The sequence below is a fragment of the Danio aesculapii genome, chromosome 7 (assembly GCF_903798145.1).
Source record: "Danio aesculapii chromosome 7, fDanAes4.1, whole genome shotgun sequence".
NCBI lineage: Eukaryota > Metazoa > Chordata > Actinopteri > Cypriniformes > Danionidae > Danio > Danio aesculapii.
Window position 1 is genome coordinate 28,206,980 of NC_079441.1, and position 27,935 is coordinate 28,234,914.

Genomic DNA, 27,935 nt, shown 5'->3' on the forward strand with positions numbered 1-27,935 from the left:
GAAATCAGAGCTTCCTCATTCTCCATAGACAGCAACGGCCTCTAGACATCCAAAGTCCACAAAAGGAACCAAAAACAATGTCAAAACATTCTATGTGACTTCAGGGGTTCAACTGTAATCATGAAGAACCCTTTTATGTGCCAAAAAGTTTGAGTAACTTTTTGTTTGCTGAAATCCTTCACATTAGATCAAGATGAACATTTACCATGGGAAATACAGTGTTTGTGTGTTGTGCTGCTGACTGATTTAGAAGAACAAAGTCATTGTAGCTCACTAACGTGTTCTTGGAGCTTTGTCCTCTTATAGTTAAACCTTTAATCTTCACTGGACTTTACTGAACATCTTCAGACTGTTGCTACCTACATTATGGAGGATGAGGGATCTCAGGGATGTGGAGTGACATGAGGGCAAGTAATTAAACACAGAACTTCGATTTTTGGGTAAACTATACCTTTAATATTGATAATAAAAAAACTAATGTTTATTAAACTTTAAATTAGCATTTTGGAATGATTTCAGGACTTCTTGTAGTTCACATAGTAGACCATGGTGCTATCAACACTAAGTTCGCAGATTTGATTTCCAAGGAAAGCAAAGACCAATTAAAATAAGTGTACCTTCAATTTGGTGTATGCCAATTTTAGATTAAAGCTTCTTCCAAATGCATAAAAATGTAAAAGTAAATATATTTGTAGTAAATGACTGCAGAAAGACCATGTGGCATGGAAAACTGTAGTAACAGCTGCTGACAACTCCACCACAGGATTAAATTATACTTTAAAAATATAAAAACTAATTAAATAATAAAATAAGTAGATAATTATTATACAAAAAATATTATACATTTAAATTATGATATTTAAATTATTTATAAAAAATTGCTGCCCCTTACCTTTTTTTACTTTTTATTTATTTATAATTTTTTTTTTATTAGAACACAAAATCAGAGATACATCAGAAATAGTCAATAAGGATACAGGTGGGTACTGAAAAGATTAGGGATAAAAAGAAAAAGGGAAAGACATTTGTACAGTGTTATTTTAAAACAATATATATGGTGTTGAAGGTAAAATAAATAAATAAATTAAATAAATAAATAAATAAATAAATAAATAAAAAAAGGGGGGGGGGGGTGTGGGTGGGAGATGTCTCAGAATGCTTATTGTGTATACAATGTGGCTGCTTACTAAATCTATGTTGTATGTTTAAAGTTAGTTATGTATAATTATTATAATTGGGTTCCATTTTGCTTCAAATATATTCATCTGGAGTCTAAGGCAATAAGTTATTCTTTCCATTTCATAAATTTCTCTAATTGTTTTATCTATCATTCATATGTAGGTGGGTCTAATCTAAGCCAGTTAGACGCAATACATTTCAGTGCTGCAGAAAGTAATATTTGAAGTAAATAAATAACTCTTCTTTCCCCCATGCTCTCAGGAACCATACCTAGGACTGCCACGGTTGGATTAAAGGGAATATCAATACAAAATCTGTCTCCAAGTACCTTATAGATATCATCCCAGAACTGCTGCAGCTTTGGGCAATACCAAAAGATATGAGAGCGGTTCCCTAATTGATCACCACATTCTTTCCAGCATCTGTTAGATGAGCCTATTCTTATCTTTGCTACAATTTGTGGGGTGCGGAAATATCTTGTAATGATTTTCCACTTAAATTCTTTCCATACATTTGAGTTTGTGACTCTTCTGAGCCTATATCTGTCCAATTTTCTTGTGTAATCTCTACCTGCATTTCAGCCTCCCACTGTTCTTTATATGCAAAAGTATTATATGGATAATATGATAACAGTTTCGAAATATTTTGCTTGCCAGTAGTCCCCATCTGAATTTTCATCATCAACTTCTCTATTTTGTTCGGATTGATGATATTCTCCTATTCTTTGTGTTTTGTAAGATAACCTCTTATTTGTAAATATCTGTAGAAATCAGTTCTTGGTAATTGAAATTCTTCTACTAATAGTTCGAATGATCTTAAAATTGTTTTTGTTGATAAGCTGATATACGAAATTTAGTATATTATTTGACCATTTTTTGGTCAATGGGGAAATTGAAGGATTGATTATTAACGAAATTTGTATCTTTTTCCATATTTTTAAAGTAGCTCTTGTCCATTTTCCCATTACTACATTACTCCTACTGGAGTCTATAAAAAGGAGTGAATGTTTAACATGTTTTCTCCATGTTTAACCAACGTGTATCCACGTTGTTCTTCATCTATGCTTCTATTGGTTTTAGCTGTGCAGCCCAATAATAAAGTTTAAGATTGGGAAGACCTATCCCACCATCATCTTTTAGAAGCTGTAGTGTTTTATATTTTATTCTTGGCCTTTGCCCTGCCCAAATAAATTTTGAGATCTGCCTTTCTAGTTTTCTGGAGATTTCTGTGGGTAGCATTTGAAAGAGGTAGAGGAGTCTGGGTAATATATTTATTCTTATATTTTCCCTTTTTAACATCAAATGTGTTCCAGAATTTGTAAGGCAACTGTAATATTGCACACACCTCCAGCAGATAGCGTATTGAGTAGGGTAGCAGGTTTTTGACTGTGACGGGTGGGTGCAGATGGATGACGTAAGCAGGGTCCCATTCCACTTCCCCATGGTTGGCGATGTGGCTCAGGTCATCAGGCATGGCCAGTGTGTTCACCACCAGCGGCAGGAAGTTGCTCTCTGTTGCAGGACACTGCAGCACCGCATGAACCTCTGAGCTCACATGAACCTGCTCTTTCCAAGCGATGCATGTGGTCGAGGCACGATACAGTTTCTCTAAAGGACCAACAGGCAGCAAAAACAGCTGACTCCTGAAGAAACACATAATGCACAGAAAGTTATATCAAGAAACAAAGTAGCACTAGTAGATGATTTTACAGTGCAGTAGAGAGGTGTTAAACATTCAAGGAATGAAGTTACTTCATTATGAAAATAGAACAACAATAATAAAAGTTCGGTTTGTACAATATTTTTGATAATTTTCTATTTTAAGCCATTAAATGGCAGTCAGTTTCCAACTTTCTTCAAAATACTGTCTTTTGTGTTAGAAAGACTGAACTTTTTGGATGAACTGTCCCTTTAACTTATTGTATTATACCTTTTGGCTCTATTTGCACTTTGTAATAAGATACATTTTCTGCTGTGTCTACTTGTAATCTGATAACATCTTTTTATCAGGTGTAAACAGGTTTAATCAGGTGTCAACAGAATGAAAAATATATATTAAACAAACAGAAATGAAAATAGCATACACTTTAAATGTCAAGCCTTAACATGTACTTAAAGCAAAAATATTGTAATGTGATAAATAAGCTATGAAACACTCAACTTTTGGCATGAATTCAAATACAGCATATGCACACTTTACATGAATCAATCATACTTGATAGTAATATCATTATACAATTCAAAGCACATCTCAAATGTGAAAAACTAGCCTCCTGATTGGTTTCCATTTGGATCAGATTAAAGGAAATTAAAGTTTTAAACTATTATTGCAAATAGTATATAGTTGTATAGTTATTAAATTGATAGTTGTATATTTCTTAAATTAATATGTGGTGACAGATTGTCGTTACGGTTGCTACTTATTATATTTGACTCATTTGAATATCAAAGAAAATGCAAAAATGCACTAAAACAAAGCGAGATGCATCCACACCTGTATGCTTCCAGAGGAACATGACACTCCTTCTCAGGCTCAGCGACCCCCACATTCACAATCTCGCCACGCTCAGGGGAATACTTCAGAATGGCAAAAGGCACTGAGAAATGGTTCTTTATCTGTTAAACAATTAGCATGTAGTGAAAAAAGAATAGTATTAGATATGACTTTAGCAAGGTCATTTTCATGAATGAATATCATGAGTATTTCTTCATCCAGACAGGTGAACAGATGTATTTTCTCTACAGGTAACGTGAGCAGACGGACCTGTAGGGGGGAGCGTACGGTGATGACCTTGTTGCCCTCGCTGGCATCAATCTGAAGCAGAACGGACACTGATTCTTCTTGCATGGGTTGTCTGACATTATAGAGTCTGCGGCCTGGCTTACCCAGAGGAATATTCGAAATCTCACTGTAACCTGAGGGAACTGCACACGAGACATTTAGAGTTTGGATTAGGGTTTATATATAAAATATATAGCCATTGAAAAAACACAATTTAAAGGACTTGGAAGTTCTAGATTAAACAGAAAATTGTCAAAAATAACAAAAAGTGCCATGTTTCCATTCACTTTTAGACAACACAATCACTGTGTTTACTTCAGAAGGGTTATGAAATCAATATTTGGTGGAATAAACCTGATTTTTAATCATAACACCTGAAAATATTTACTAGTACAATCATTCAGTAAATTACTATTTTTGGATTTAAAATTAGGAAGAAATGTTTTCAGAACTTTTAGAGTAAAGCAAATATTATCATTTCACTCAAACACATACTAGTAAATCCAGAGATTTCAAGCAGTCTTATAATAGTTTGCATAGCTGCAGATATAACTTCCATTTATGTGTGTGCAGATATTTTTTGTCCGTGTTGCTCACCTATGCTGAGATTGAATAAGCAGCTTTCCTGCCTCTGCAGGGCAGACTGTCGTGATGAACGCTCAAACGAGGAATATTCTAAATCCAGACTTTTATCCACAGCCAATTCGTGCACTTTACCCAGTGTGGATGAGCCAGGCACACGTAGGTTTGCACTGTGCTGAACAATGAGAGCAACGCCTAAAGCATTGCGGATGGTGAATGGAGATTTCTCCTTCAGGGAATGGTCAAACGTGGAGGCTGTGCTCTCTGAGAATGCCTGCCAAGAGATGAATGCATGAACAAATTCAATGTGTATAAAAAATGTACTGATAATGTTACATGTATACACAAACACTCAAAGGTTTAATGTACTTTTTCCTATGATGGTGATGCTGATTTTTTCAACCTGAATCTTCTGTGTCTCATGATTCTTCATAAATTTGTTTAAAGAGCCTCTATTATGGATTTTTGAAAATGATCTTCCATGCAGTGTGTAACACAGCTCTAAGTGAAGTGAAATTTCCAGCTAGGAAGCCAGGCTTACATCTAAAAGTGCACCATGTTTAAAACTATTGATTCATCTATAAAAGAGTCGACTCAGAGTGGTTTGAACGAATCGCCACAGTAACGAGTCTTTAGCCGTGCTGGCGAGACGTTGATACAGAGCTCAGTCCTGCCCATTTGTTGCACATGCAGACCCAGGAAAATTGAACCCCCCGGCCCCACCCACAAACACTGTAGCAAAGAAAAAGAAGATCCCGGTTGAATCAAGTCGCGAAGACACTGTGCTCTGAAGTGTGAGGGAAAGTTAGTGTTGTTTTTCCTACCCAAAGATGAGGCTCTGAAGAGCCAGTGGTTGAAGTTTATCTTTGCAAAAATACCTCAGCATTATAGCCCCAGCCTTGTGCTGTGTTCCCGTCATTTTTCTGATGAGTGCTTTAGCAATCTACACACTTACAATGGGGGATTCATCAGCCATTTGTTAAAGGAAGGATAAGAAAAGACTATTGATGTGTGGGACTTTGTCAGAGCTTGACAGAAACTTTATAGTACACGATTCATGGATCAGTTTCTTCCTCCATTTCACACGTGTAAGTAACTTAAGTGCGATTAAAATGGTTGCCCCCGTGTTTTCTCTAGCTTGCAAATGATGTATTTAATTGTGTTTTGTTACTTGTAACCCCATGTACTGTATCTGGTTAACTCCATATTCGCGTCTAACGCCACGTTAAAATGCGACGCGTGACGATTTGTTTATGCGTGATCTACTGTCGTTTGTCATTGTCATGGCCACCATCAGCTGTTCCTACACACGTGCGGCGGTCAAGTTTCAAAATAGTTCAGCTTCTGCCGCTGTGTGAATTAATACTGAACGTGTGTCACTGTTTTTACTTATGGTTAAGAATAGAGCAATTAGCTGGTGTTGAGCTGCATTGCCTTCATGCACTCCTACATTGGGCTCACACATACACTCTGCACTCTGACTACTTGTTAATAAGCCGTGGTGGATGTTTCTCTCCGTCTCACGCAGTCGATCAATCACAACAGACTGGGTCATTGGACCAATCAGCGAAATTAGCATTGTGCCAAGGAGGGGTTTGGGAACAAAGGAATCGCTAAACGAATCATATGGTAGTCGTTGGGATAATTAGGTAAAAATAAATGCATATTATAACATAATGAAAGTGTTTTTGACCCTGCATGCATATGAGCCTGTTTTTGGAAACCCAAATATGACCTTTTTCAATGCATAATAGGGGCTCTTTAATATGCAGTTGAAATAAATACTTGGCCTGTTTTTGAACCATAATATTTTCAATCATAACAAACCAAAGAATTTGTTATTTTAACCAATTGTCAATTTCTAAAAAACTAAAAAATAAATTGCATCCACAATTCTATGCAACTGCTGGAAAACCAAACACAAAGCATTTTGCATGTTATTTGCATGAATGCTGTTCTTGGGACAGATCGGTTTACCTTAGCCAGGTTGTTGAAGACACTGAGGCAGCACTTGGACACTGTGATGTTCATGGTGTCTTTGGAGCATATGGTGATGGCTGTGCGAGGGTCTGGCAGCATAATAAAATCATCCCCGGGAACTGGACTTTTATCTCGTACAGGGTTATTCTTCATCTAGACACAGAAACACATGCAAATAATGACCAACAGGACACACTGCAAACCCCGTTCTAAAAAAAAAGTCACAGAAAAGCAGACTGAAAAACACCACATGACAAATAAATCTGCCATCCAAAGGGAAAGCAGATCGACTACGCATTTGGCCAAAATTGATTTGGGCTTTGTGACATCTGTTCTGTGTTGTGATAAAGTTTCCTTGTTCAATTGCATCCTATTTCAGAGAAACAAAACCACCAATCTACCCACATGCCGATTTAAAAACTTTAAAGGCTTTTTCTCAGTTTTAATGTTTGCGTAGTTACTGCACTTCACCTATGTAGGGGAGAAATTACTTTTGAAACCTGACTGTTCAATTTAATGTGGTGGCAATGCAAATTTATATGCAAAAGTGTGCAAAATGTAGTTCTCACGTCCAATTTGAGGTTCCACCTGCGTTTCCCATTGTCCACCCTTTCCAGCAGTGGCTCCCATACTGCATGAGTCTCATTGAAGTAATTGACCTCTAGTGTCATATCTGCAGAAACACTGAGCAATGATGACCAGTTCTGAGCCGTAGTGCTGAAGGATGACTCTGCAAGCAGCAGAGGAACAGTCCGATGCCCCAAACCCGACTCCAGCGTAACCTGCACCACCTTCACTGTTATCCCAAAGGTCTCTCCATCTTTACTGCTGTCCACATCTGTGAAGCTCTCGGTGACCTCAGAGGCAGTGTCCACTCCGAGGAACCAGTAGTTTGCATTTGCGACGTTCATCAAAGACCAGAGGCTGTTCTGGTCACCAGACTTCTGCTGTGACAGCTCTTCTTTGGGTTTGGGTGCCATGGCTGCCGTGATGGTAATGACAGTGTTGAGAATGATGGGAGAAATCTGAGACAGCAAGATGAGGAAAAAGCATTTTTGTTTGGATATGGATATGATGAAAACAAAAGATTTTATTAAAATGCTAAATAGACCTTTGGATAAAATGAAGAGACTGATTCAAAATGTTTCCTTTCTGTAGATTTAGTGGATTTTTTTAAAGTACTAATAGTCCAAATAATACTATTTTTTATTATATAAGTGTCTCAGAATTAAAATTTTAAATAAAATAGATTTACTGTAACATATGACTATCATAAAATATTAAAATTAGCAAAAAATGACTCAATATCGCAAACAATGGTTTCCTTATTTTTTCTATAGCTGTATATTTACACAACTGAATTGTTAAAATGATCTTGACATTAAGTAACAGCAGCTTTGTACAGTAAAACTATGAAAAAGAGCAGTTTAGAGAGCAAATACTGTACACTGTTGTTTAAAAATTTAGGTTTGAATAAATTTAATGAATATTTTCATTCAGCAAGAATATATTATTGTGATCAAATGTGGCTTTATGAGATTCTAAAAGATTTCAATTTTCAATGAATGCTAACTATTTTATTGTAAATCTATACGGCTAACAGAAAACACCCACTTTGACTATGACTTCCTCCACAGTCATTGAACCAGTTAATGGTGCATTGGCTGGCATTTTGGTCTCAAGTTCAACAGAGCACGGCCTCAGCACCTGCAATGAAAATAAATTCAAAATCTGCATTACAAATGACACAATTAAACATTATAGAGACAATATAAGGTATTACAAAGACAGTTACATGACGAATAATATATATGTACAATATGACATTGAGCTGGACCACATTTACTTTGGATTACAATGGGTTTTCATTGTAACATTTCAAATAAAATTAATTATGCCTTTAAAATTTTAAGATTCAAAAAGTTCAGTAATAGATAAAATGATTGTTGCCAAAAATATAACATGCTAAAAATAAAAGTCTAATTTAAAGTCTTTTTTCTTCTCAGGCATTGTATTTTCACTTATTTCTTAAAAGATTAAAAGATGAAATAAGCTTAAAACTTTGCTGCTTAAGTAAACTATTACTACTAACAAATACAGTAAACATACTGTGGTCACAGCTTTGTCCCCCTCCGCCCTGATAAAGGGGCAGGCGAGCACTTTCAGCCTCCTGACATTGGCCTTCATGGTCTGACCGGCTTCTTCTGACAGCAGACTAAAATCACACTGGAACGAGGCAACCAGCGCCGGAGCATCTGCCTTCATCAGGTTAGCCACAAACACAACCTCTGGGTCCACCACAACTGCTCGCAGCTTGGTTCTCGGAGCTGGGGCTGATGATAGATACAATATTAAAAACTGTAAATATAGATTAAATATTAAATTAAATAAATGAATCCTTTCTGAAATAAAATATTCACATATTGTTGGACCGGTTAATTAACCATTATTTTTAATAGATGCTTTTAGATGTTTATGAATCAGGAAAAATATTTTCAGCTATTGAAATTTTTTTTTAAAGAGACCACTTGACAATTCTCTGGGTTGACTGAAGTTATCAGATGTGTTTGAGTATAATGTTAATGTGCTTTATTCCATAAAGGTCTGATAACATATAAAAAAAAACACTCCCATTGTCGTTAACATTTTTTCTTAAGGAAATAAAAATTGATATTAACAAAAGTTTTTATTTGTTGTAATTGAAAATTAGGGCTATTCCATCAAATATTGATTTCATAAAATGTTTTTAGAGGCTAAATTCAAATCAAATACCAGAAAAATGTGATGTTCTTTACACATATTGTGAAAAGTATGATTAAAGAAAGGGTTCAAATTGCTCAAAAACCACACACAGTAAAGAAATAGTGGACACCCTTATATGGTCACCAATGGAAATACTATCTGGTGATTATGTTTGGTACTGCGGCCAAACAAAATCTTACTGAAAGTAAATTTTTTGAGATATAAACTTTAAATTTAGACGTTTATGAATCAGGAAAAATATTTTCAGCTTTAGAAATTTTTTTTTAAAGAGACCACTTGACAATTCTCTGGGTTGACTGAAGTTATCAGATGTGTTTGAGTATAATGTTAATGTGTTTTATCCCATAAAGGTCTGATAACACATAAAAAAAACACTCCCATTGTCGTTAACATTTTTTCTTAAGGAAATAAAAACTGATATTAACAAATGTTTTTATTTGTTGTAATTGAAAATTAGGGCTATTCCATCAAATATTGATTTCATAAAATGTTTTTGGAGGCTAAATTCAAATCAAATACCAGAAAAATGTTAGTAGTAAAGAACAGTAAAGAAATAGTGGACACCCTTATATGGTCACCAATGGAAATACTATCTGGTGATTATGTTTGGTACTGCGGCCAAACAAAATCTTACTGAAAGCTAATTTTTTGAGATATAAACTTCAAATTTTGAACAAAATTTGATCATATATTTAGCTTAGATTTTCTGTTCATTTTAGGGTAAAACATGTTTTGTAAAATACATTTTCTATATAATATATTGAAATATAAATTTATAGTTTTAATATTTTTATAAATTTAACGGCAGATAACGTATTTTATTGAGATTTTTCACTTCAGCTAAAATCTGAAAAGTGTCATGTTTAAAATGAGATCAGACTTAAATCTATGCACTAATTTATGTTAAACATGCAAACATTTTCACATCAATGCTCTAAAAGTGGGGCGACAGTTAAAGGGTTAACTCGTTTGAAGGTAAAAAGCTAGTTTGAAGATACATAGGTTTAAAGAATTAAATGTACATAGATTTGAAGGTTTGAAGCTTTAATCTATGCACCAAAAAGCGATTTAAAGATTTAAAATAATTTCTGTTAAACATGTGAACAGTTTTACATCTATGCTCGAAAATCAGGGGGACAGTTAAAGGGTTAACTCGTATGGAAATAAAGCATTGCTATGCCAAGTGGTCTCTTAATATTTTCCATAGCTGTATATTGACAACAATTTCAAAAGGTTTCAAGGTTTCTTTACTCATTATCTTTTATTTAACCTGTGACTTCTCAATCTTTAACAGTATCATCCACACCTGCTTTAGGTTCTGTGTGGATTTTAGGCTCAGAGACGTATTTGAGTGGCAGCTGGTTGGTTTTCTCTCTCTGTGTGGGTAGACTCGTGGGCAAGGCTTGTACAAAAAAGTCAGCGACTGCCAGCAGGAACTCAATGCTGGCACACAGATAGAGCTTCTGCAGCACAGCGACCACTGAACGCTCATCTGCACTCTGAGAATACGTCACATCAATCATGGGTTCTGACGTCTCTTCATCACGCCTTCCCAGCATCCTACAGGGGAAAATATTAGCAAGTGATCAGACAAGAGGGGTGAGGCACAGAAACACGACTCTTTGCAAAGTTAATCTGTCCAATTCTATAGATGATTTATTTTTCATTGTTTACTTTTTGGTTAAATATGTGCTAGCTTGGTGCGTTTAAGATACTAAAAAAAAAAAAAAACTGATGACATTTCTTCCAACATTACAATATAATGCTGTAATTAAGAGCTTTGTGTAAAACAAAAAATATTATCATTATAATCTTTATAATATATCATTTTCATTAGAAAATGTCTGTTTTGAGACAAAAGTCACTTCATTTTGATTTATTATTTCAGAAAACAAGACAATCTTTTTTGCTTGTCTAGAAAATGCTTTTTGATTTAAGAATTTTTAGATTTGGACGAGAAACAAGAAATAAAAACTCTTATTAAGAAAAGCGTTTTTGTTTTTCAGAATCAGAATCAGTTTTATTGCCAAGTGTGCTTCACACACACAAGGAATTTGTTTTGGCTACAGAAGCTTCAAGTGTACATAAAGCGACAAGTGACAACACAAAATAAATATAAAAAAATAAAAAATAAAAAAATAAAAAGATAAACATTAAACAGATGCGGTTAGTCAAGAAACCGCAATGTATATTTTTTGCAATGTATACACGCTATCATACTATAATATATACATTTGAAGTGAAAATTATTAGCCCTCCTGTGAAATTTTAATTCTTTTAAAAATATTTAATAAAATAAAATAAATTTCCCAATACTGGGTTGCAGCTGGAAGGGCATCTGCTGCGTAAAACATATGCTGGATTAGTTGGCGGTTCATTTCGCTGTGGCAACCCCAGATTAATAAAGGGACTAAGCCCAAAAGAAAATAATGAATGAAAATAAAATAAAAGTGCTCTCTAACATAGAACACATTTTAAGCAGAATCCATTTTAAAAATTAATTTCTAATAAGTAATTTATTTGATCTTTCCCATGATGACAGTACATAATATTTTACTAGATATTCTACAGTTACTGGCATTCATGTTTAAGTGCAATTAAGGGGTTTAAATAGGTTAATTAAGTTGAATAGGCAAGTCATTGGGCAACAGTGGTTTGTGCTGTGGCCAAAAAAGTAAAAATAAAAGGGCTAATAATATTGACCTTAAAAACTGTTTTAAAATGTAAAAAATTCTGCTTTTGTTACAGCCAAACAAGAAGAACAAAAATTATCAAAAGGGAATAGTGTGAAAATGTCCTTGCTCTGTTAAATCACTTGGGAAACATTTGAAATTTACTTCAATAAATAAAAATATATTAGAATGTCTATAAAAGTATTATTTAAAAGTATTATAATATAATTAAAAGTATTTTATAATATAAAATATAAAATAATATAAAAGTATTATAATATAATTGTTTATATTTTAGAGTTGTTACATATTTCAGAACACATAATAAAAAAATTATTCAAAAAACTATTTATATTAAAAAATATCAAACTAATCAGATCAAACTAGTTAACCTATTCTTTTTTATATGTAAATCACCTGGACGTGACTCTCTGAATTCCACTCCTTCTGTCATCCAGTGTACACGTGGTGAGAATAGTGGAAACCTCCATGTTGCCGTTATTAAACATTTTCCCTGACGTCTTCATTTTACACAGCATAAATTCACCTAAACACGACTTCTCCTCATGCACACAGGGCTACAAAGAGAGAAAGACACATATAAAGTACACTCACACACACACTTTCTTTATCAATGGAGTGCAACTGTAAACAATCAGTGATGTCCTGTTGGCTTCATACGCACCTGTGAAGGGTCATTATTATAAAGTGTGAGGCCAAGAGACTCCACATTAAAGCTGAATCTGACACTCTCTAGCAGTTCTGTCTCCTTCAGTTTACTTTCCGACAGCTTCTCCACAAGAATTTCAGAGCCTATGCACAACACACACATACACAAATCATCCACATTTATTGAGCTCTTTTCCAGGACCAAAAAAACCAAAAACATCTGTGTGTATGGCTGCTCTCACCGGTCGCTGTACGAGCTCTGACAAGCGCATTCTCTTGTTTGAGTGTTGCATCAGACTGAACTTCACTCGCCTCGCCAATGTTCTCCATCAGAATCCGCAGCAGGATGCTCAGGTCATCTTGACTCAGAGCCACCTGGAACACAGGCAGGAAATGAGAGGATCTTGATTAATTTTCCACACGATTCATTTCCAAATGTATAATTACATATTATATTAATTAGAACCAGACCGCACAAAATATGGAGGAATAAAAATATGAGATACACTCACTCATTCACACACATACACTACGGCCTTTTTAGTTTATTCAATTCACCTATAGCGCATGTCTTCGGACTGTGGGGGAAACCGGAGCACCCGGAGGAAACTCACTCCAACACGGAGAGAACAAACTTCACACAGAAATGCCAACTGACCCAGTCAGGACTCGAACCAGCAACCTTCTTGCTGTGACAGTGCTAACTACTGAGTCACTGAGCCACCATCTTCTTAAATTAAAAGTTAACTTTCTATTTGAATTTTAAACATAATATAGCAAAACAGTGTTGACATGATACTGGAATTTATAACTTTGATGCAGTAATAATGTATAAACAATATTGATATTAAATGTTATTGTTAGATTACACTGAGAAAATTGCCACTGCATTTGGAACATAAAATCTGTTCTTCCAAGTAATTTTTTTTCTATGTTTTCAAAATGCAAGTCAGTTTGGTGCACATTTTTGTGATGGAGCCTCAGTGCACATCACATTCACAATGGTGATTTTAAGAAGGCAAACAACAATGACAGTGAACAGTCAATTTATAAGTCTTCACTGTATAAATTAAATATAGATTCATGTTTATTAACTATACAAAATCTGTTCTGTAAAGAGCAGTGAGCAGTGAATTACTCTTTGTCTTTGTTGCTTCATTAACATTGACAGCAGTCCGTTTATTTACAGTGGGCCACTGTCACTTTAAAGTCCTTGTGAAATCAAAATTTACACTTTTTATTTTGCTAGCACACATTGTATTTCTTTAGCTGACAAATTAATCTGTGCAAGTTGATTCACTGAAAAAACTGTTGTTTTGGCAATTTTTAACCAAAATCTGTCCATTTGATTTCCTGTTTGGAGTGGCAGTCCTTCTCTGATGTTTGATGGCTTTAGCCTCAATATTCCTGACCACTCCCTTTTACCGTTCCAAACCATGCCAAAGCGCATTTCCCGGTTTGTTTGACAAGTGTGAGTGCACCGAATCGGGCCCAGGCACGGTTCAGAAGGCTGGCCCTGGCCTGGTGGAAGAGGTGTGCCAGAGTATGGTTTGGTTGGGCTTTGGTTTGGTACGGTTGTAGTACGAGTGCAAAGCACACCTGAGCCCGAAACTGAAGACGCGACGTCACTTTTAAGGGACTGTTTCATATGGATTTACTAATTATTCTTACTATTCAATGAATGCAAACTGTTGTAGTTTATCAAAGATACAAAGTAGCTGCACATCAGCTGCACCTTCAGCAAACCTTGTATTACCTGCAGCACAAGGATTTTATGATAATTTATAAGCATCAAAAGGCGTAAACTAAAGAAATCTCCACTGTGCTGAGTTAGAGCACCTCTCTTCCTGTTAAACTGAACAGTCGCATCATCGATAACGTTAGCATGCTCTGGCTAGGAAGGCAAAATAAAGTATGAGTGCAGGCTATCGGGGAGAGGGGAGGGTAGGGACCATCGCACTTTAGCACGGTTCAAGGCAACTGTACCTAGTGTGAGCACACCCTTAGTTTGCTTTGGGAGAATGATGCACAAAAAGAAAGTTGCACTCCCTCCTCAATATTTCATTCAGTTGGAAGTACATAGAAATAATGAAATATAATTTTTTTTTTAAAAAGATTCTCAGCAACTTCTGGTTCATGCAGATTTTAAGATTCATTAATAAAATTAAACAACATCTTTTCCTTCAGTTTAATTTCTAAACATCCAAGTCTCACAAAATCTGCAGAAAGTCACGCCTGGTCCGAGCCCCTCCCCCAGAGTATCATCAGTCTATAGTGATCGATGATTGGCTCCTGTACTAGAAGGAGAGTTTTATTTGCCATACAGCGATCAATGAATGGCTCCTGTACTAGTAGGCGGGGCTTTTTTCACCATATTGACCGTTACACTTTTCCCAATTCAGAAAGATACAAGTGACATGTCTTGTGTATTTTATGGTCTTTGCTTAAACACAAATGTAATTTTGACTTGCGCAATTTTCTTATTTTCTGGTAAATCCATCTGTTCGCTCAGAAGTATGTCACAGAGTTGAAAACGTTCTTCTGCTCACTATACGTCTTGGTCTATAAATTAATTAATGCATCCGGCTGATGTGAACAGACCTTCATTGGCTTCAGATCTCCATCCACTTCTATGGCAGCCATCTTCTGGTACCATGATGCTGCCAAATTACGTTTAACGGACAGAACCAAATTGACAGGCTCCAACAGTTTCGAGCTAGTCTGACTTGAGTCCGGCTCCATGGAAATTCTGAGGACATCAAAAAAAAGTGTGCATAAGAGGAAAAGCATGCATAGAGGAAAATAATGGCTAGCTAGATACTGGACTTTGAAAATCCATTAAATGAATTCTGTTCATTTAATTATCTGATCTTTTAATGGACACATATTGGATATAATTATACTCCGAAAAGCAAGTCTGAGAATCCTAGATAAGCCACGTGGCAATGTGCTACCTGGACAGTTTTAGCTGAGTGAGCTGTATGTCCATATTATCTATGACAGCAGGCAGCGGACGGCCTTCCACTGGGAGCAGTGAGAAGCAGTTTCCCACTGTAATGAGACCCAAGTCTGCCTCCACAGCATTGTGGGATGTGGAGGACTGAGGGATTATGATAAGGGGGGCCTTCAGTTTGATGTCCATTGCGAGTCTGAAGCTCTTCTGTGCAAAATCCCTCACGCTGGAAGCTGCTTTCTCTGCAGCCTGAGCCGTGGCAGCACTGAGAGCCTCTTTCGCTTCCTGGAAGTTATTACTGAAATTCTGTAGAGAGAGAAAGCGAATGTAGGTTTAGTGTGCTCGAATCGAATCGGCGCAGAGGTCATGTGTGCGGTTCAAACCCACCAGCAACGACATGAAGAATTTGTGAAGGTAGACCACTTGAATACAGCCCACGTTGAGTTTCACATTGCCATCAACCTTTGAAGTGTCTGTGTAGCCGGCCCCCTCAGTGGCTTTGGGCGTCAGACTCATGCTGAAGCTGAACACCTCATCGCCTACGATAGAGATGGCCTACAGAACCACAAATAACAGATTAAACTCTTCAGCTGTACTTTATTTAAAAGCCAAAGTACATCTTTAAAATTAAATAAAACAATAAAAGTTATGAATAGCAAATACAGTCAATGGCAAAAGGTGAAATTAATAAAAAATGATGACTAGATTTCTGACAAACGTTGATGTTAGCTAGAAAAAGATTAGCCTAAGATTTAAAAATAAATGTTCAAAAGCAAAAAAAAAAAAAACATGTTTAACATTTGGCTAGCATACTGTTAGCAAGTATTTATGTTGCTAATATGTTTCTGACATGTTTTAGCACATTGCTAACATGTTTTTGAATTTTGCATGTGGTATTTAATTAATAACATGTCGCCAACCAATGTTGTAAAACAGAAAAATACTACAAAAATAATAACTTTTTCGTCAGTGTCAATAGCCTAGTGGTTAAGTGCGCCGACATATAGCACCACGGTGCTCACGGCGACCCAAGTTTGATTCACAGCTCGAGGTCGTTCCCCTCTCTCTGCTCCCAAATATTTCCTGTCAATACTCTGCACTATTCTATCCATTAAAGGTTAAAAATAATTTTTTAAAAATTATAACTTTTTAATAACTTTTATATAATAACTAACGTGTTATTTAGTTACTTTTTTAAAAATGTGAAAGTATATGTTAAACGTTTCCAACATATTGCCTTATCACATTTCTATCGTGGTTCAAAAATGGTTAACACTGTTAAACAAACAAGCTGCTAGCACGTTTCAGAATGTTTGTAAAATTGCTAACATGTATCAGCATGGATGTCACTAACATGTTTTGCACATGTGTTAGCATGTTTTAACACTATACTAGGATCAAACAGTATGTTTCTAGCATGTTTCTAACAATTTCGCTGTGTTGTTTGCACGTTTTAAGACTGTTAACATACAGATGACATGTTTCTAGCATGTTTTAATTAAGTTGAGTAAATATTTTTAAAATGTTTCCAACATATTGCCTTAGCACACTGCTATCATGGTTCAAAAATGATTAACACTGCTAAATGAACAAGCTGCTAGCCTGTTTTAGCATGTTTGAAAAGTTGATAACATGTATTAACATGTTGCTAGAATGTTTCATGATGGTAACAAATGTTTTGTGTGTGTTAAAAAATTTGGTCAGGAATAGGAGAAAATTAAATAGTACATCATTGTATGCTAGCTTTCCCAAGCCAAAACAAAAAATCTCCTGTGGTCAGAATAACTTGCCTTTTTGTGAATCGTTTTTGAATCCACATTTATAACGATGAAGTCACGCAGACGTGTGAACATGTGCGTCTGAGTTCCTTTCATTTGTAGAGAACCGTCTAATCCTACAGGAGAGAAGGAAAAAAAGTGTCTTGTGTGAATAAATCGGAAATAATCTGCAAATTGGAATACTTCCTAAAGGATCATGTGACAAAGAATGCATTGTATTTAAGCATATTTAAAAAAAACATTAAAAGTGTCATTTTAAATTGGAATTATATTTCACAATTTTATGGTTTACTGAAAAGCTAAACGCTTAAAGTATATAGCATCTTGAGTTTTTACATTTTCAAAACTAAAATGTATCCTCACCCTGAATCTTGATGTCAGCCATGTTGCTCTTCTGGTCACAAACCAACACGTTAAATGCTCCGAGCTGCATGTTCACCATCAGGTCAATGATATCACCATCAGTTGGAGAGCTCAGTGCAGCTGTGACACAAACAATCCTTCATTACTGCATTCCTAATCCTTTTTCAAAGACTCAACATTTGTCAGCTTCGGTGATATTGTGTGTGCTTACTGGATTTAGCTGAGGTAGTTCTCATATCTTCAGTCTTTCTGCTCTCTCTCTCAGGTGAGGGCAGGCTGCTGGTGGACAGAGCGGCAGACAGAAAGTCCATGGTAGACAGCAGAGCCTCAGTATGCAACATCAAGTCGAGCGAGGAGAACACCACCTGAAGACACACATCAATATGAAGTTCTCCAGAAGTTAAGATGAAACCCTACAGCAGTATTTCTCAACCACGTTCCTGGAGGACCACCAGCTCTGCACATTTTTCATGTCTCCTTAAGCAAACACACCTGATTCAGATCATCAGCTCATTAGCAGAGACTGAAAGACCTGTAATGGGTGTGACAGACAAAGGATACATCCAAAACATGCAGTGTTGGTGGTCCCCCAAGAACATGGTTGAGAAACACTGCTCTACAGTATAAAAAAAACACTGTTTTTGACTTTTTGGACAGAAAACTTCTTTCTCTTATAAAAAAAATTGTGGCAGCAGAATTCAATTACAGTACATATTTTTAAAAGATGTTTTCTCAAAACTATTAAAAATTTTTGTGCTTTGAGCCATATTTTCAGCAGCATTTACATACACCAAACTTCACAGTTTTATTTACATCTTAGGATTTTAGGATATTAGGGTTTTACATAGCAATATTCATGTAAATATTTTGCCTGATTATAAAATATTCTACAAAAATTTGGGGGGAAAAAATAAGATGCAAAAATATACACTGAACATTACATCATCCAATTGCATGCATTAGTGCTTATTTAAATAAATAATGCCCAAATTGCTTATTAAAACATAACCTTTCAGAAAACTTGTAACAAAACAAAATTGCAATTCTCAATGTAAATCAATCCACCAGGGAATTATGGCAATAAAGTACATTTTAGCTACTTTTTTATCCCTATTCACTTGCAATTATTTTAGCCTAAAACCTCAATTTCCAAAATTGCATAATATTTCATGATGCTCGGATGCTTACATTCATCTTCTGCTCAGTATTTTGGGAAAGGCTTGCAAAGTTTGGCCCATTTCGATCAGCCTACAAAGATAAGAATGAAACAAGATTAAGATCTCCATTCATGAAGTAGATCTCTCAACACCTGATGCATTTTGTGAAGACATCTATACTGTAACCCTAAAATTAATAATATACAACCTATAATCAAAGTTTGTTAATCACATAGGCAACAACTATGCATTAAATCAGGACTCAATTACTATGCACTTATATATCTAGATCTTTAGCTGTATACTTGTTTGACAGTCTCGATGAAGAAATGGCTCTCAGAAGGGCCTAAAATAAGAGCCACTTCATTCACAAACATTAAAGAGCATAATGGTTGGCTACAATTGCCCTGATGCTTTGATTGTGCTATGAATTCATGCACTGACCTAAATTAATAGTTAAAGGTAAGAGCTAAAAGCCTGTCTAGACATGAAATGCTCTGCCACAAGTCAACTCTAGCATGCATTAAAATGGAAACATTCAACACAATATTAGGTTTTGAGCAATGCTCATATAATGCATTTTATAATTAAAGATACTTGTATGTATAAATCCAGCTATAGGGAATGCTTGTTCACATTTATGTTCAGAGAGCTACCTAAAAACAAAGAGCTACCTTGAAATATTTGACTTTAAGAAGATCTGCTCCCGATTCTGCTGAGGAACTGATTATGCAAAGCGGTTCTCCATTTGAATCTGCAAAAAGACGTACGCACATGTTTATTGGTGGACAAGTATGACTATTTTTTCATCGACTGATGTATGTATGACTGATTTAACTTCATTGTCATTACACATGTACAAGTACAAGGCAACGAAATGCGGTTTAAGTCTAACCAGGAGCGCAAAAGCAGCAAGTGCAGGACATAGGGATAAGTTATAAATTGCAATTATAGAAAAATTATGAGTAATATTTACAGATGGATGCACTATGAACATTATATATAGGTTGTATTAGCTATGAACAGAGATTACCAAAAGATGAATATATGTACAGATTGATATTAATAATCAGATGTATGCAGATGGATATGAACATAATTACAAATGTATATGTACAGTGGGTGTGTACAATTCAAAATGAATTTGTGCAATGTAGAGTGATGAATATGTGCAATTTTTAAAATATATATTTTATTAATATATAAATAATATGATAACATATAAAATTGTGTTAATTTCTAATGTGTGGGTTTTTGTAGATTTTATGAAGATAAGCATATGACTAAATCATTTCTAGAGTACACAATACATCAATATTGAATTAGTTGTATGAGCATTTAAAAGTCTTAAAATATAAATTTGACTGACTCTCTGTTTTTTTTATTATTAATTCCACACAAAAAAAGCTTAAGGTTTACCCAACTCTGCTAAAAATAATCAGAAAATGGAAATATATTTTATTGTATCTTCTGATCAGAAACAATATATAAAACTGATGCTCTTCCTCAGTAAGTTTGTCTCGTTTTCTAATACAAATATTCAAAGATTCATCAAGATTTAATGGGAACTGAAATGACAAGAGATGAGAAGTAGGTTTATGACCCTTCAGCAAAACTTCTAAAAATTAAGATTGTTTGTGATGAAAACAAGAAGAAATACTTCTTCTAAAATATGTAAAAATGAGAATCTTCTTAGACACACTGAGAGATACATGTTATAGCTTCTTACAAAATTCATAAACTGTTCATAAAATCTTTTGTTCAGGTTAACAGAAAGTGAAGTTTAGAATTTTAATAATTATTTTATTAATTAATAAATATAATAATTATAATTATTCAAATTTTAAGAGGATCACATGCTTATGATTTCTTGCAGCCGGCCCCGCATTATTCAATTTATGATTCACCAATCAGACGATTCCTAAGCCACTATAAATACCCTAGGTTCCATATAACAGCTATCTTCATTTTGAAGAATCCTCCCTTCCACCTTACTCCTCCTCCTTTCCTTGAACTCTTGAAATAAGGCTTAAATCAAATGCATTTACTTTAGATTCAATATAAATGAAGAACTTTTAAATAATAGCACTGGAAAACAAAAATACTGCTATAAGAAAAAATACTGCTATTTTGCAGTGTATGCAACATTTATTTCATTCGAATTTAGAAATTTAAGATTTTCTGCTCTAATTTAAAAACTTTCAGGCCTAAAATTATCAAAGGGTGAACTTTTTAAGATCTACAGAAAACCCCTTTTGTCTGGTTTACAATCAAACTCTACAAACCAGGGAACTCTAGGCACTTCATGGAGATAGTTTTGATGTATGTTGTTGCCTCCATATCGTATTTTCGAACTTTGGTGTCAATTCCAAGCTGAGATACATCGAGAACCAAAAAAGGACTCTCATCCCCATTTTTGGATTTTTTCAACATCAGCATAACCTACAAGAAAACAAATACAGAGTTTTCAGCCCACACAAGACTCCTAGTCAACAAAGCTTTTGTCTGTAGGACATCAAATGAAAATAATAACCACCTTCTTGATTTCAAAATTGAGCAGCACGTTGACAACATTCTCGGTGAAAGCACCGTTTGTCAATGCAGGTTGACTACCTGTACCCACTGGAAGTGTCTGCATCAGTCCTTCATCTATAACTGCTTCATCTGTAGAAGACGACAGGGTCAAATTAAGCCCTAAGAACTTATTAGTCAATCCAGGATTTTGTAGGAATTTTTTAAAATATATTTTGCAGCCTAAAATGACAAAATCTGTTCAAATTTGGGGCAATATTTGGCATTTCTTGTGTTGTTGTGCTGCAAAAATACAGACACTTTTAATTTTTTTAACCTCTTGAACCAGTTCACTCTGTAACAGTAACTGTACAGTAACTCTGAACAAAAACAAAGATAAACACTTATCTTTTAATCCTATAAAGCCTGCTATATCATATTTAATACTCAAAGAATTAAATGATCAAAACAAACAAATGTAATTGAAAAAGATTTTGATAAACAAAATAATTAGCATTAGAAAAAGCATGCTAAAATATATTTGTCAATAGAATTGTTTGTAAAATCAATTTTTGTTGCAGGTTTTCTCCATTGCACTGTGAGCTTTCATCATAAATCTCAACACTTAAATCCTACTAAACAGTTAAAACCTACTCAACACTTAAATCCTACTAAAGACTATTGATTATGTAGATTATTTACAAGAAGTCTGCAATACTAGTGTAAATGTAATTTACTTACATTTGTAATTAATAACAATTGTATTACAATTGCTACTTCACCTTGTTTGAAATGCTTCAGTAAGTGTGGTAAACTCAATTAGACACTTAGCGATGGACTCAACATACTCAGCCTATATGTAATGTGGGCTTTTGCTGAACATGAGTTAATGTCAAATGACACATCTAAGGTTGCTAATTTAAAAACATTTAATTTAACAAGATTTTCTTTAATTTTCAATCATATCCTGAGATCACAGAATCCCAAAATCCCGCTTATACCTTTAGCAGAAGCTTTTGTTCCCTCCACCGCAGCAGCCTTGCTTCCCTCGCCAATGTTCTCTGCTAGGATTCTCATGAGGACGCCGAGATCCTCCTGTCCAAGAGACATCTGCACACACCAAATAAATATAGACCTTTAGTTTTCTCTCCATGCAATAAGCGTGGGGTCCCGTTTTAAATCAAACATTTACCAAGAGACTCACATTCATTGACACGAGTACTCCATTGACCTCCACACCCGGAATTTTGTTGTACCAGGCGGCAGCCAAATTACGCTTGACTAAAAGTTCTAGATTTATGGGCTCCAGAATCTCAATATCTAGAGGATCAGCATCATGCTTCAGAACAGTCCTGAGGAAACCATGTAAAATAAATAGGAGTGAGAAACGCATTACTGAATTATTTGGTAACATTAAGAGAGGTTGAGAAGACTAATGCTTAAAAAAATAAATAAATTGAAGGAGAAACTTTACTAGAACTTTATTTTGGTAATTGGATTTATTTGGTAAAGTAAATATAAGGTTTTTTCATACTGTATGTGTGTATGTATATATATAGCATATATAATATATAGATTTTACTTAATAAATGAATATAATAAGCTGAAATAGTTTTTGTTTTAGTTTTTGTAAGCATTATAACAGTTAATAATTATTACTAAAATAATATTTCTACTCAAGTCAATGACTTTTAACTAAAACAATACTATAAAACCAAAAATAAAAATACACACACACAAAAAAAAAAGATTTCCAGCTTTCATCATTACCTGGATAGTTTGAGATGAGTGAGTTTTACGTCCATGGTCTCCAAAACAGCCGGCAGTGGGAAGCCCTCAGCTGCCAGCAACGAGAAGCGGTTTCCCACTGTAATAAGACCCAGGTCAACCACAAATGCATTGTGGGATGTGGAGGACTGAGGGATTATGATAAGGGGGGCCTTCAGTCTGATGTCCATGGCAAGTCTGAAGCTCTTCTGAGCAAAATCCCTCACGCTGGAAGCTGCTTTCTCTGCAGCCTGAGCCGTGGCGGCACTTAGAGCCTCTTTCGCTGTCTGGAAATTATCCACAAACATCTATAGAAAGACAAGCAATAGTTAATTAAAAAGTCTCATGTGGCATGACATGGCAGTTCAGTAGATGTGAGGGAAGATTTCAATATATAAATCTTGGAATCCAAATTAGGGACGATTCATGCAGGGATGTTTTTGAATTGAACACCTGAAAGCCAAATTTACAACTAAACGTTGCAAATTGTAAAAGGGTGGAAAAAGCAGTGCTGGAGTGAAACAGTATTGTTTTGTGGGAGAACATAGGGAAGTTGATGATTGTATTCTTTATGTATGGCAGGTGAGCTGTTTATTAAGCATGTAGAGAATGAATATTAAATCCAGTCAAATCAAGGCATCCATATCGTGCGCAAATTCCATCTCAAATATTGGACTTCTATTTAGTAAGCAGTATGAGACAAGCACACATGCAAACCTGAATATTCACAATCAAATCATTTAAACACACTGGGCCTTACTGTATTCGTAAATATCATAGAGTCAAATTGTAAAAATCTAAATAAATAATCATAACCTAACTTTAATTTCTTTAATAATATCTCATAGTTAAAACAGGGACATCTTAGTTAAAATTAAAACGCTAAAATACAAAAACACTTAGTATGTAATTTCTGCAACAACAGTGGCAGCACCAATTAGAACTGTGGTCAGTTGAGCAACAATGACTCAAGAAATGTTACAGTATATCTGGCCTGTTCAATAACCATAGAAGAAACCAATATCGATAACACAATTTTGTTTGGTGCCACTATTATTGCAGTTTTAATCTTTATGGATTGTACATTTAATATTTCTCAAGTACAAAAGAGAGTTCCTTTGAGATGTTTTAATGCATTTTTTTACGTGGAAACAACTAACAGTTCATACAATTTTTAACAAAGAAAGGTACACTAACTGGCCACTTTATTAGGTACACCTGTTCAACTGTGCAATAATGCTAATATTAAATTAACCATTTGCAGGGATGTATCTCAGAACAATGAGGCATGTGGACAAAGGCTACATTACACTCCAATTTTTATGTCCTTCACTCCCTAACTTCCCTTGAATGTACGTCATTGATTACATTATGCAAGTATCTGAATGGGTTTAAATGAAATAACCTCAACCCTTGAGCACTTGGGAAATACACTGTGACGTCGCAATCACATTGTATTCTGGGACATATAGGTGCTGGAGTGGACATATGAAGCCGACTCGCTACCTCTGGCAAGATCAAGAGATCTAGGGTATGTCTATGTGAGCTTTCCTCGTTCCCTTGATGAAGTGAAACACACTTCAAAATGACATTGGGGATTCCCCCATAGGAACAAGGGAAGGGAAGTTCATAAGTGCATGTCTAAAAGTGGAGTGAAACACAGCGAAAGTGACTCTGAATGTGACATGGTTGTTGGTGATAACCATAGTAAACAATGAACACCTCTTCTAACAGGATGATGCAGCAAAGCTCAAATCATTCAAAAACTAGAAATCTTGAACATGACAATAAGGTCACTAGAGTCAAAAAACCTCCACAGTCATTAGATATCAATCTAATACAGCATCTTTGGGATGTGCTGGGACAGGAGATTCACATCATAATTGTGCAGCCGATGGATCTACATGTCAATAGGGTATATGGAGGAGGACGGTGAAATGTATGCAGTTACAAAATCGGAGGGTTTATGATCCGTTTTCTTTAGAAATTAACGATCAATCACTCCCTGATTGATATATGATATAAAGTAGGTCTTCGAATGTGCAAGAAGCACTGCTTTAAATTCCATTTTTCTGCGCCATGTCTTTAAAATATGAAAATGTATTTTATTCCAGTATTTTCAATGGAGTTTCTGTGCTAGCCTGCTGATCCTGACAGCAAGTGCATATAAACAGCTTTTCATCTCACGTTTACGCTTGAGTAACTAAATGAACGCTCAAGTTTATTCAACTGATAATATTTTCATTACATTACAAAATCGATGCTGTAAATGGAACCATATAAATTGAAGTCACATTTACCGTTCACCAGAAGTTTATCTGTATGGGGAAAAACACTAGCTGTACATATACCCCATATCAGAATCAGAATCAGGATCAGAATCTCTGCACTTGTAGGATTTACGCCTCAAAGAATTAATGTGGGTTTCTGAGCCCAATAATACTAACCAGGAGTACACAATAAAATGGCCAGTGAGTGTATATATATATATATATATACTGAATGTATTATTATATTAGTCACTGGAAACCTTTAGATTGCTTAGCTTAGTTTAAATCTTATGAAATGTTCATGACTATGCAGCCACAAGTAGTAAAAAAGTTTTTCCATCTTGTAGAATAAAGAATATACATTATTCTTCACATTAAATATTTAATCAGCATTGATTTTTAGTACAGCATTAACCTGCCACTAGAGCAGTGGTTCTCAACATGAGCCAACATAAAACTCCCAATGGTATTTTCTGGATTTGTTGCATAATTATGAAAAAGGAGATAATTTTTATTCAAAGAAAATGAGAATGTTTAAACATTAAACATATGTGAAACAAAACTAAAACACACATGAAACATGTGGAATTTTATTTGAAAATATTATGTAATCACATGATGACTTTTTTCCTTTTAGCCTAACCATTTAGGCTAAAGTTATATTATTAGCTTCTTTATAAGTAAATACATTTGTAGAAATCCTTTCAAATCATCACAGAAGTTTGCTAAGGCCTATAGTGTCCAAATGACCCCTAGATTAAGAACCACTGTACTAGAAACAAAACAACGGCAGTGATAAATATAGCCATGAACGTTGTTAACCTGGATTAACTTTTCAGTCTTGCTTGAAAATTAAAGGTGTAATTGCATGTATGACAAATCCAGCAGTATTACATTTTAGAATGGTGTATTTCAGTGTGTGCAAAGGTGCATTTAAAGTTAAGCTGCAAAGCGAAGGACTTTAATGCATCATGCCCAAGCCTGTACCTCATCAGCAGAGGGGTACTGATAGCTAAAAGAGTCCTGAAAAGAGGAAGACACAGTTAACGGAAACTATGAGAGGGGAAAAGGAGTCAAAACAAAACCAAAGGAAGAGACAAACAGAAAATGTCCATTCAACATACAAAAAAAGACACAGAGAAATACTGATTTCAAAACTTTGCAATTAGAGATAAGATGGCTGAGTAATATAGACGGCAACATATATATGGTAAGTGCATTTGTTTAATTCTTACCAATAAAGACATGAGGAACTTGTGCAGGTAGACGATCTGGATACAGCCAAGTCTCATGATAACTTTGCCATCCACTTTGGAGGTGTCAGTGTAGCCATCCCCCTCAGTGGCTCCGGGGTACAGGGTCATCTTAAAGCTGAACACTTCCTCTCCAACGATGGACACCGCCTGGGAGTATTAACAAAAACATGACTGAAGAACAGAACCAAACTTACCATCTTCAAATGTGCTGAAATCAAAATGACTGAAAGCTCACCTTCTTGTGGATGGTCTTTGGGTCAACATCTAGAACCACAATATCCCGCAGGCGAGCAAAAACATCTGTTTCCTTTGCCTGAACCATCACAGACGCATCAATGCCTGACAAAAATGAAAGCAAGCTGTTTGGTTAACTTGTATAAAACGGTCTCATGGAAAACATATGACTCTATATAATGCTGGATCTGTTTATATTGAAGAACAGATGTTTAATAGTAAAGCCACCCCCCAAAATGTTACACTGAATAAAACAAATATTACCTGTTATTTAAAATAAATAAATAAAAAAAATACAATTATTTACATTATTTCAGTCTAAAATGTTTATCTTTAAAGACAATTAATAAGTTTAATGTTATAATGTTAGCAATATTAAGCTTAAGTTTAGCTTAATATTATGGGAATACTAATATTTACAGCTCTAAGTCAAACTAATTAAAAGTGAAAACTATGTAGACATAAAAAAACAAGTGACAAAAAGCACACAAACCGTATAAAGTAAGTAAATATTTAAAGATGAGTAAAGTTTGCTGACAAATGTTGATGTTGGCTTGACAAAGCTGCAGGTTGCTAGCATGACTTCACATAAATTGTATTTAACAATTTGCTTACCATCTAATAATGCTTTTACCAAGAACGTATTTAATGTATTTAACAATATGCTAACCATTTATAAATCTTTTACCAGGACCGTATTTAACGTATTCAATAATATGCTAACCATTTAATAATGCTTTTACCAAGAACTAGCATGTTGCTATGATTTTTCATTAATTCACAAGATGCTTACAATTTTTATTATTAAATAACGTTTCTATTATTTTTTACATGAATTAGCATGGAGCAATGCATTTGTAAGATGTATTTATATAGCGCATTTATTGTGTATGGCCCAAAGCGCTTCATAATCATGAGGAGGGAGTCCACCACCAGTGTGCAGCATCCACTTTGATGATGTGACGGCAGCCACAGGACAACGGTGCCAATGCGCTAACCACACACCAGCTATAGGGCGAG

The 27,935-nt window shown here is 35.1% G+C and overlaps 1 protein-coding gene across 2 annotated transcripts in view; it reads right to left on the reverse strand.

Moving 5' to 3' along the window:
• Positions 1–27,935, reverse strand: part of vps13c (vacuolar protein sorting 13 homolog C) — a 109,905-nt gene that overhangs the window by 33,586 nt on the left and 48,384 nt on the right. Inside the window, exons 34-61 of one of the 2 annotated variants that reach the window (XM_056461528.1) lie at positions 26,917–27,020; positions 26,661–26,828; positions 26,413–26,448; positions 23,159–23,463; positions 22,593–22,740; positions 22,390–22,498; positions 21,414–21,541; positions 21,163–21,319; positions 19,552–19,631; positions 18,909–18,968; positions 17,932–18,085; positions 17,721–17,840; positions 17,370–17,473; positions 15,967–16,134; positions 15,581–15,885; positions 15,228–15,375; positions 12,869–13,001; positions 12,643–12,770; positions 12,375–12,535; positions 10,592–10,845; positions 8,632–8,855; positions 8,137–8,229; positions 7,092–7,547; positions 6,520–6,675; positions 4,558–4,816; positions 3,943–4,103; positions 3,673–3,794; positions 2,524–2,821 (exon numbers count right to left, since the gene is read on the reverse strand). In XM_056461528.1, coding sequence (XP_056317503.1) covers positions 2,524–2,821; positions 3,673–3,794; positions 3,943–4,103; positions 4,558–4,816; positions 6,520–6,675; positions 7,092–7,547; positions 8,137–8,229; positions 8,632–8,855; positions 10,592–10,845; positions 12,375–12,535; positions 12,643–12,770; positions 12,869–13,001; positions 15,228–15,375; positions 15,581–15,885; positions 15,967–16,134; positions 17,370–17,473; positions 17,721–17,840; positions 17,932–18,085; positions 18,909–18,968; positions 19,552–19,631; positions 21,163–21,319; positions 21,414–21,541; positions 22,390–22,498; positions 22,593–22,740; positions 23,159–23,463; positions 26,413–26,448; positions 26,661–26,828; positions 26,917–27,020 — 4,739 coding nt within the window. The remainder of the gene's footprint in view (positions 1–2,523; positions 2,822–3,672; positions 3,795–3,942; positions 4,104–4,557; positions 4,817–6,519; positions 6,676–7,091; positions 7,548–8,136; positions 8,230–8,631; positions 8,856–10,591; positions 10,846–12,374; positions 12,536–12,642; positions 12,771–12,868; positions 13,002–15,227; positions 15,376–15,580; positions 15,886–15,966; positions 16,135–17,369; positions 17,474–17,720; positions 17,841–17,931; positions 18,086–18,908; positions 18,969–19,551; positions 19,632–21,162; positions 21,320–21,413; positions 21,542–22,389; positions 22,499–22,592; positions 22,741–23,158; positions 23,464–26,412; positions 26,449–26,660; positions 26,829–26,916; positions 27,021–27,935) is intronic. The other variant, XM_056461529.1, reaches the window with a different exon arrangement.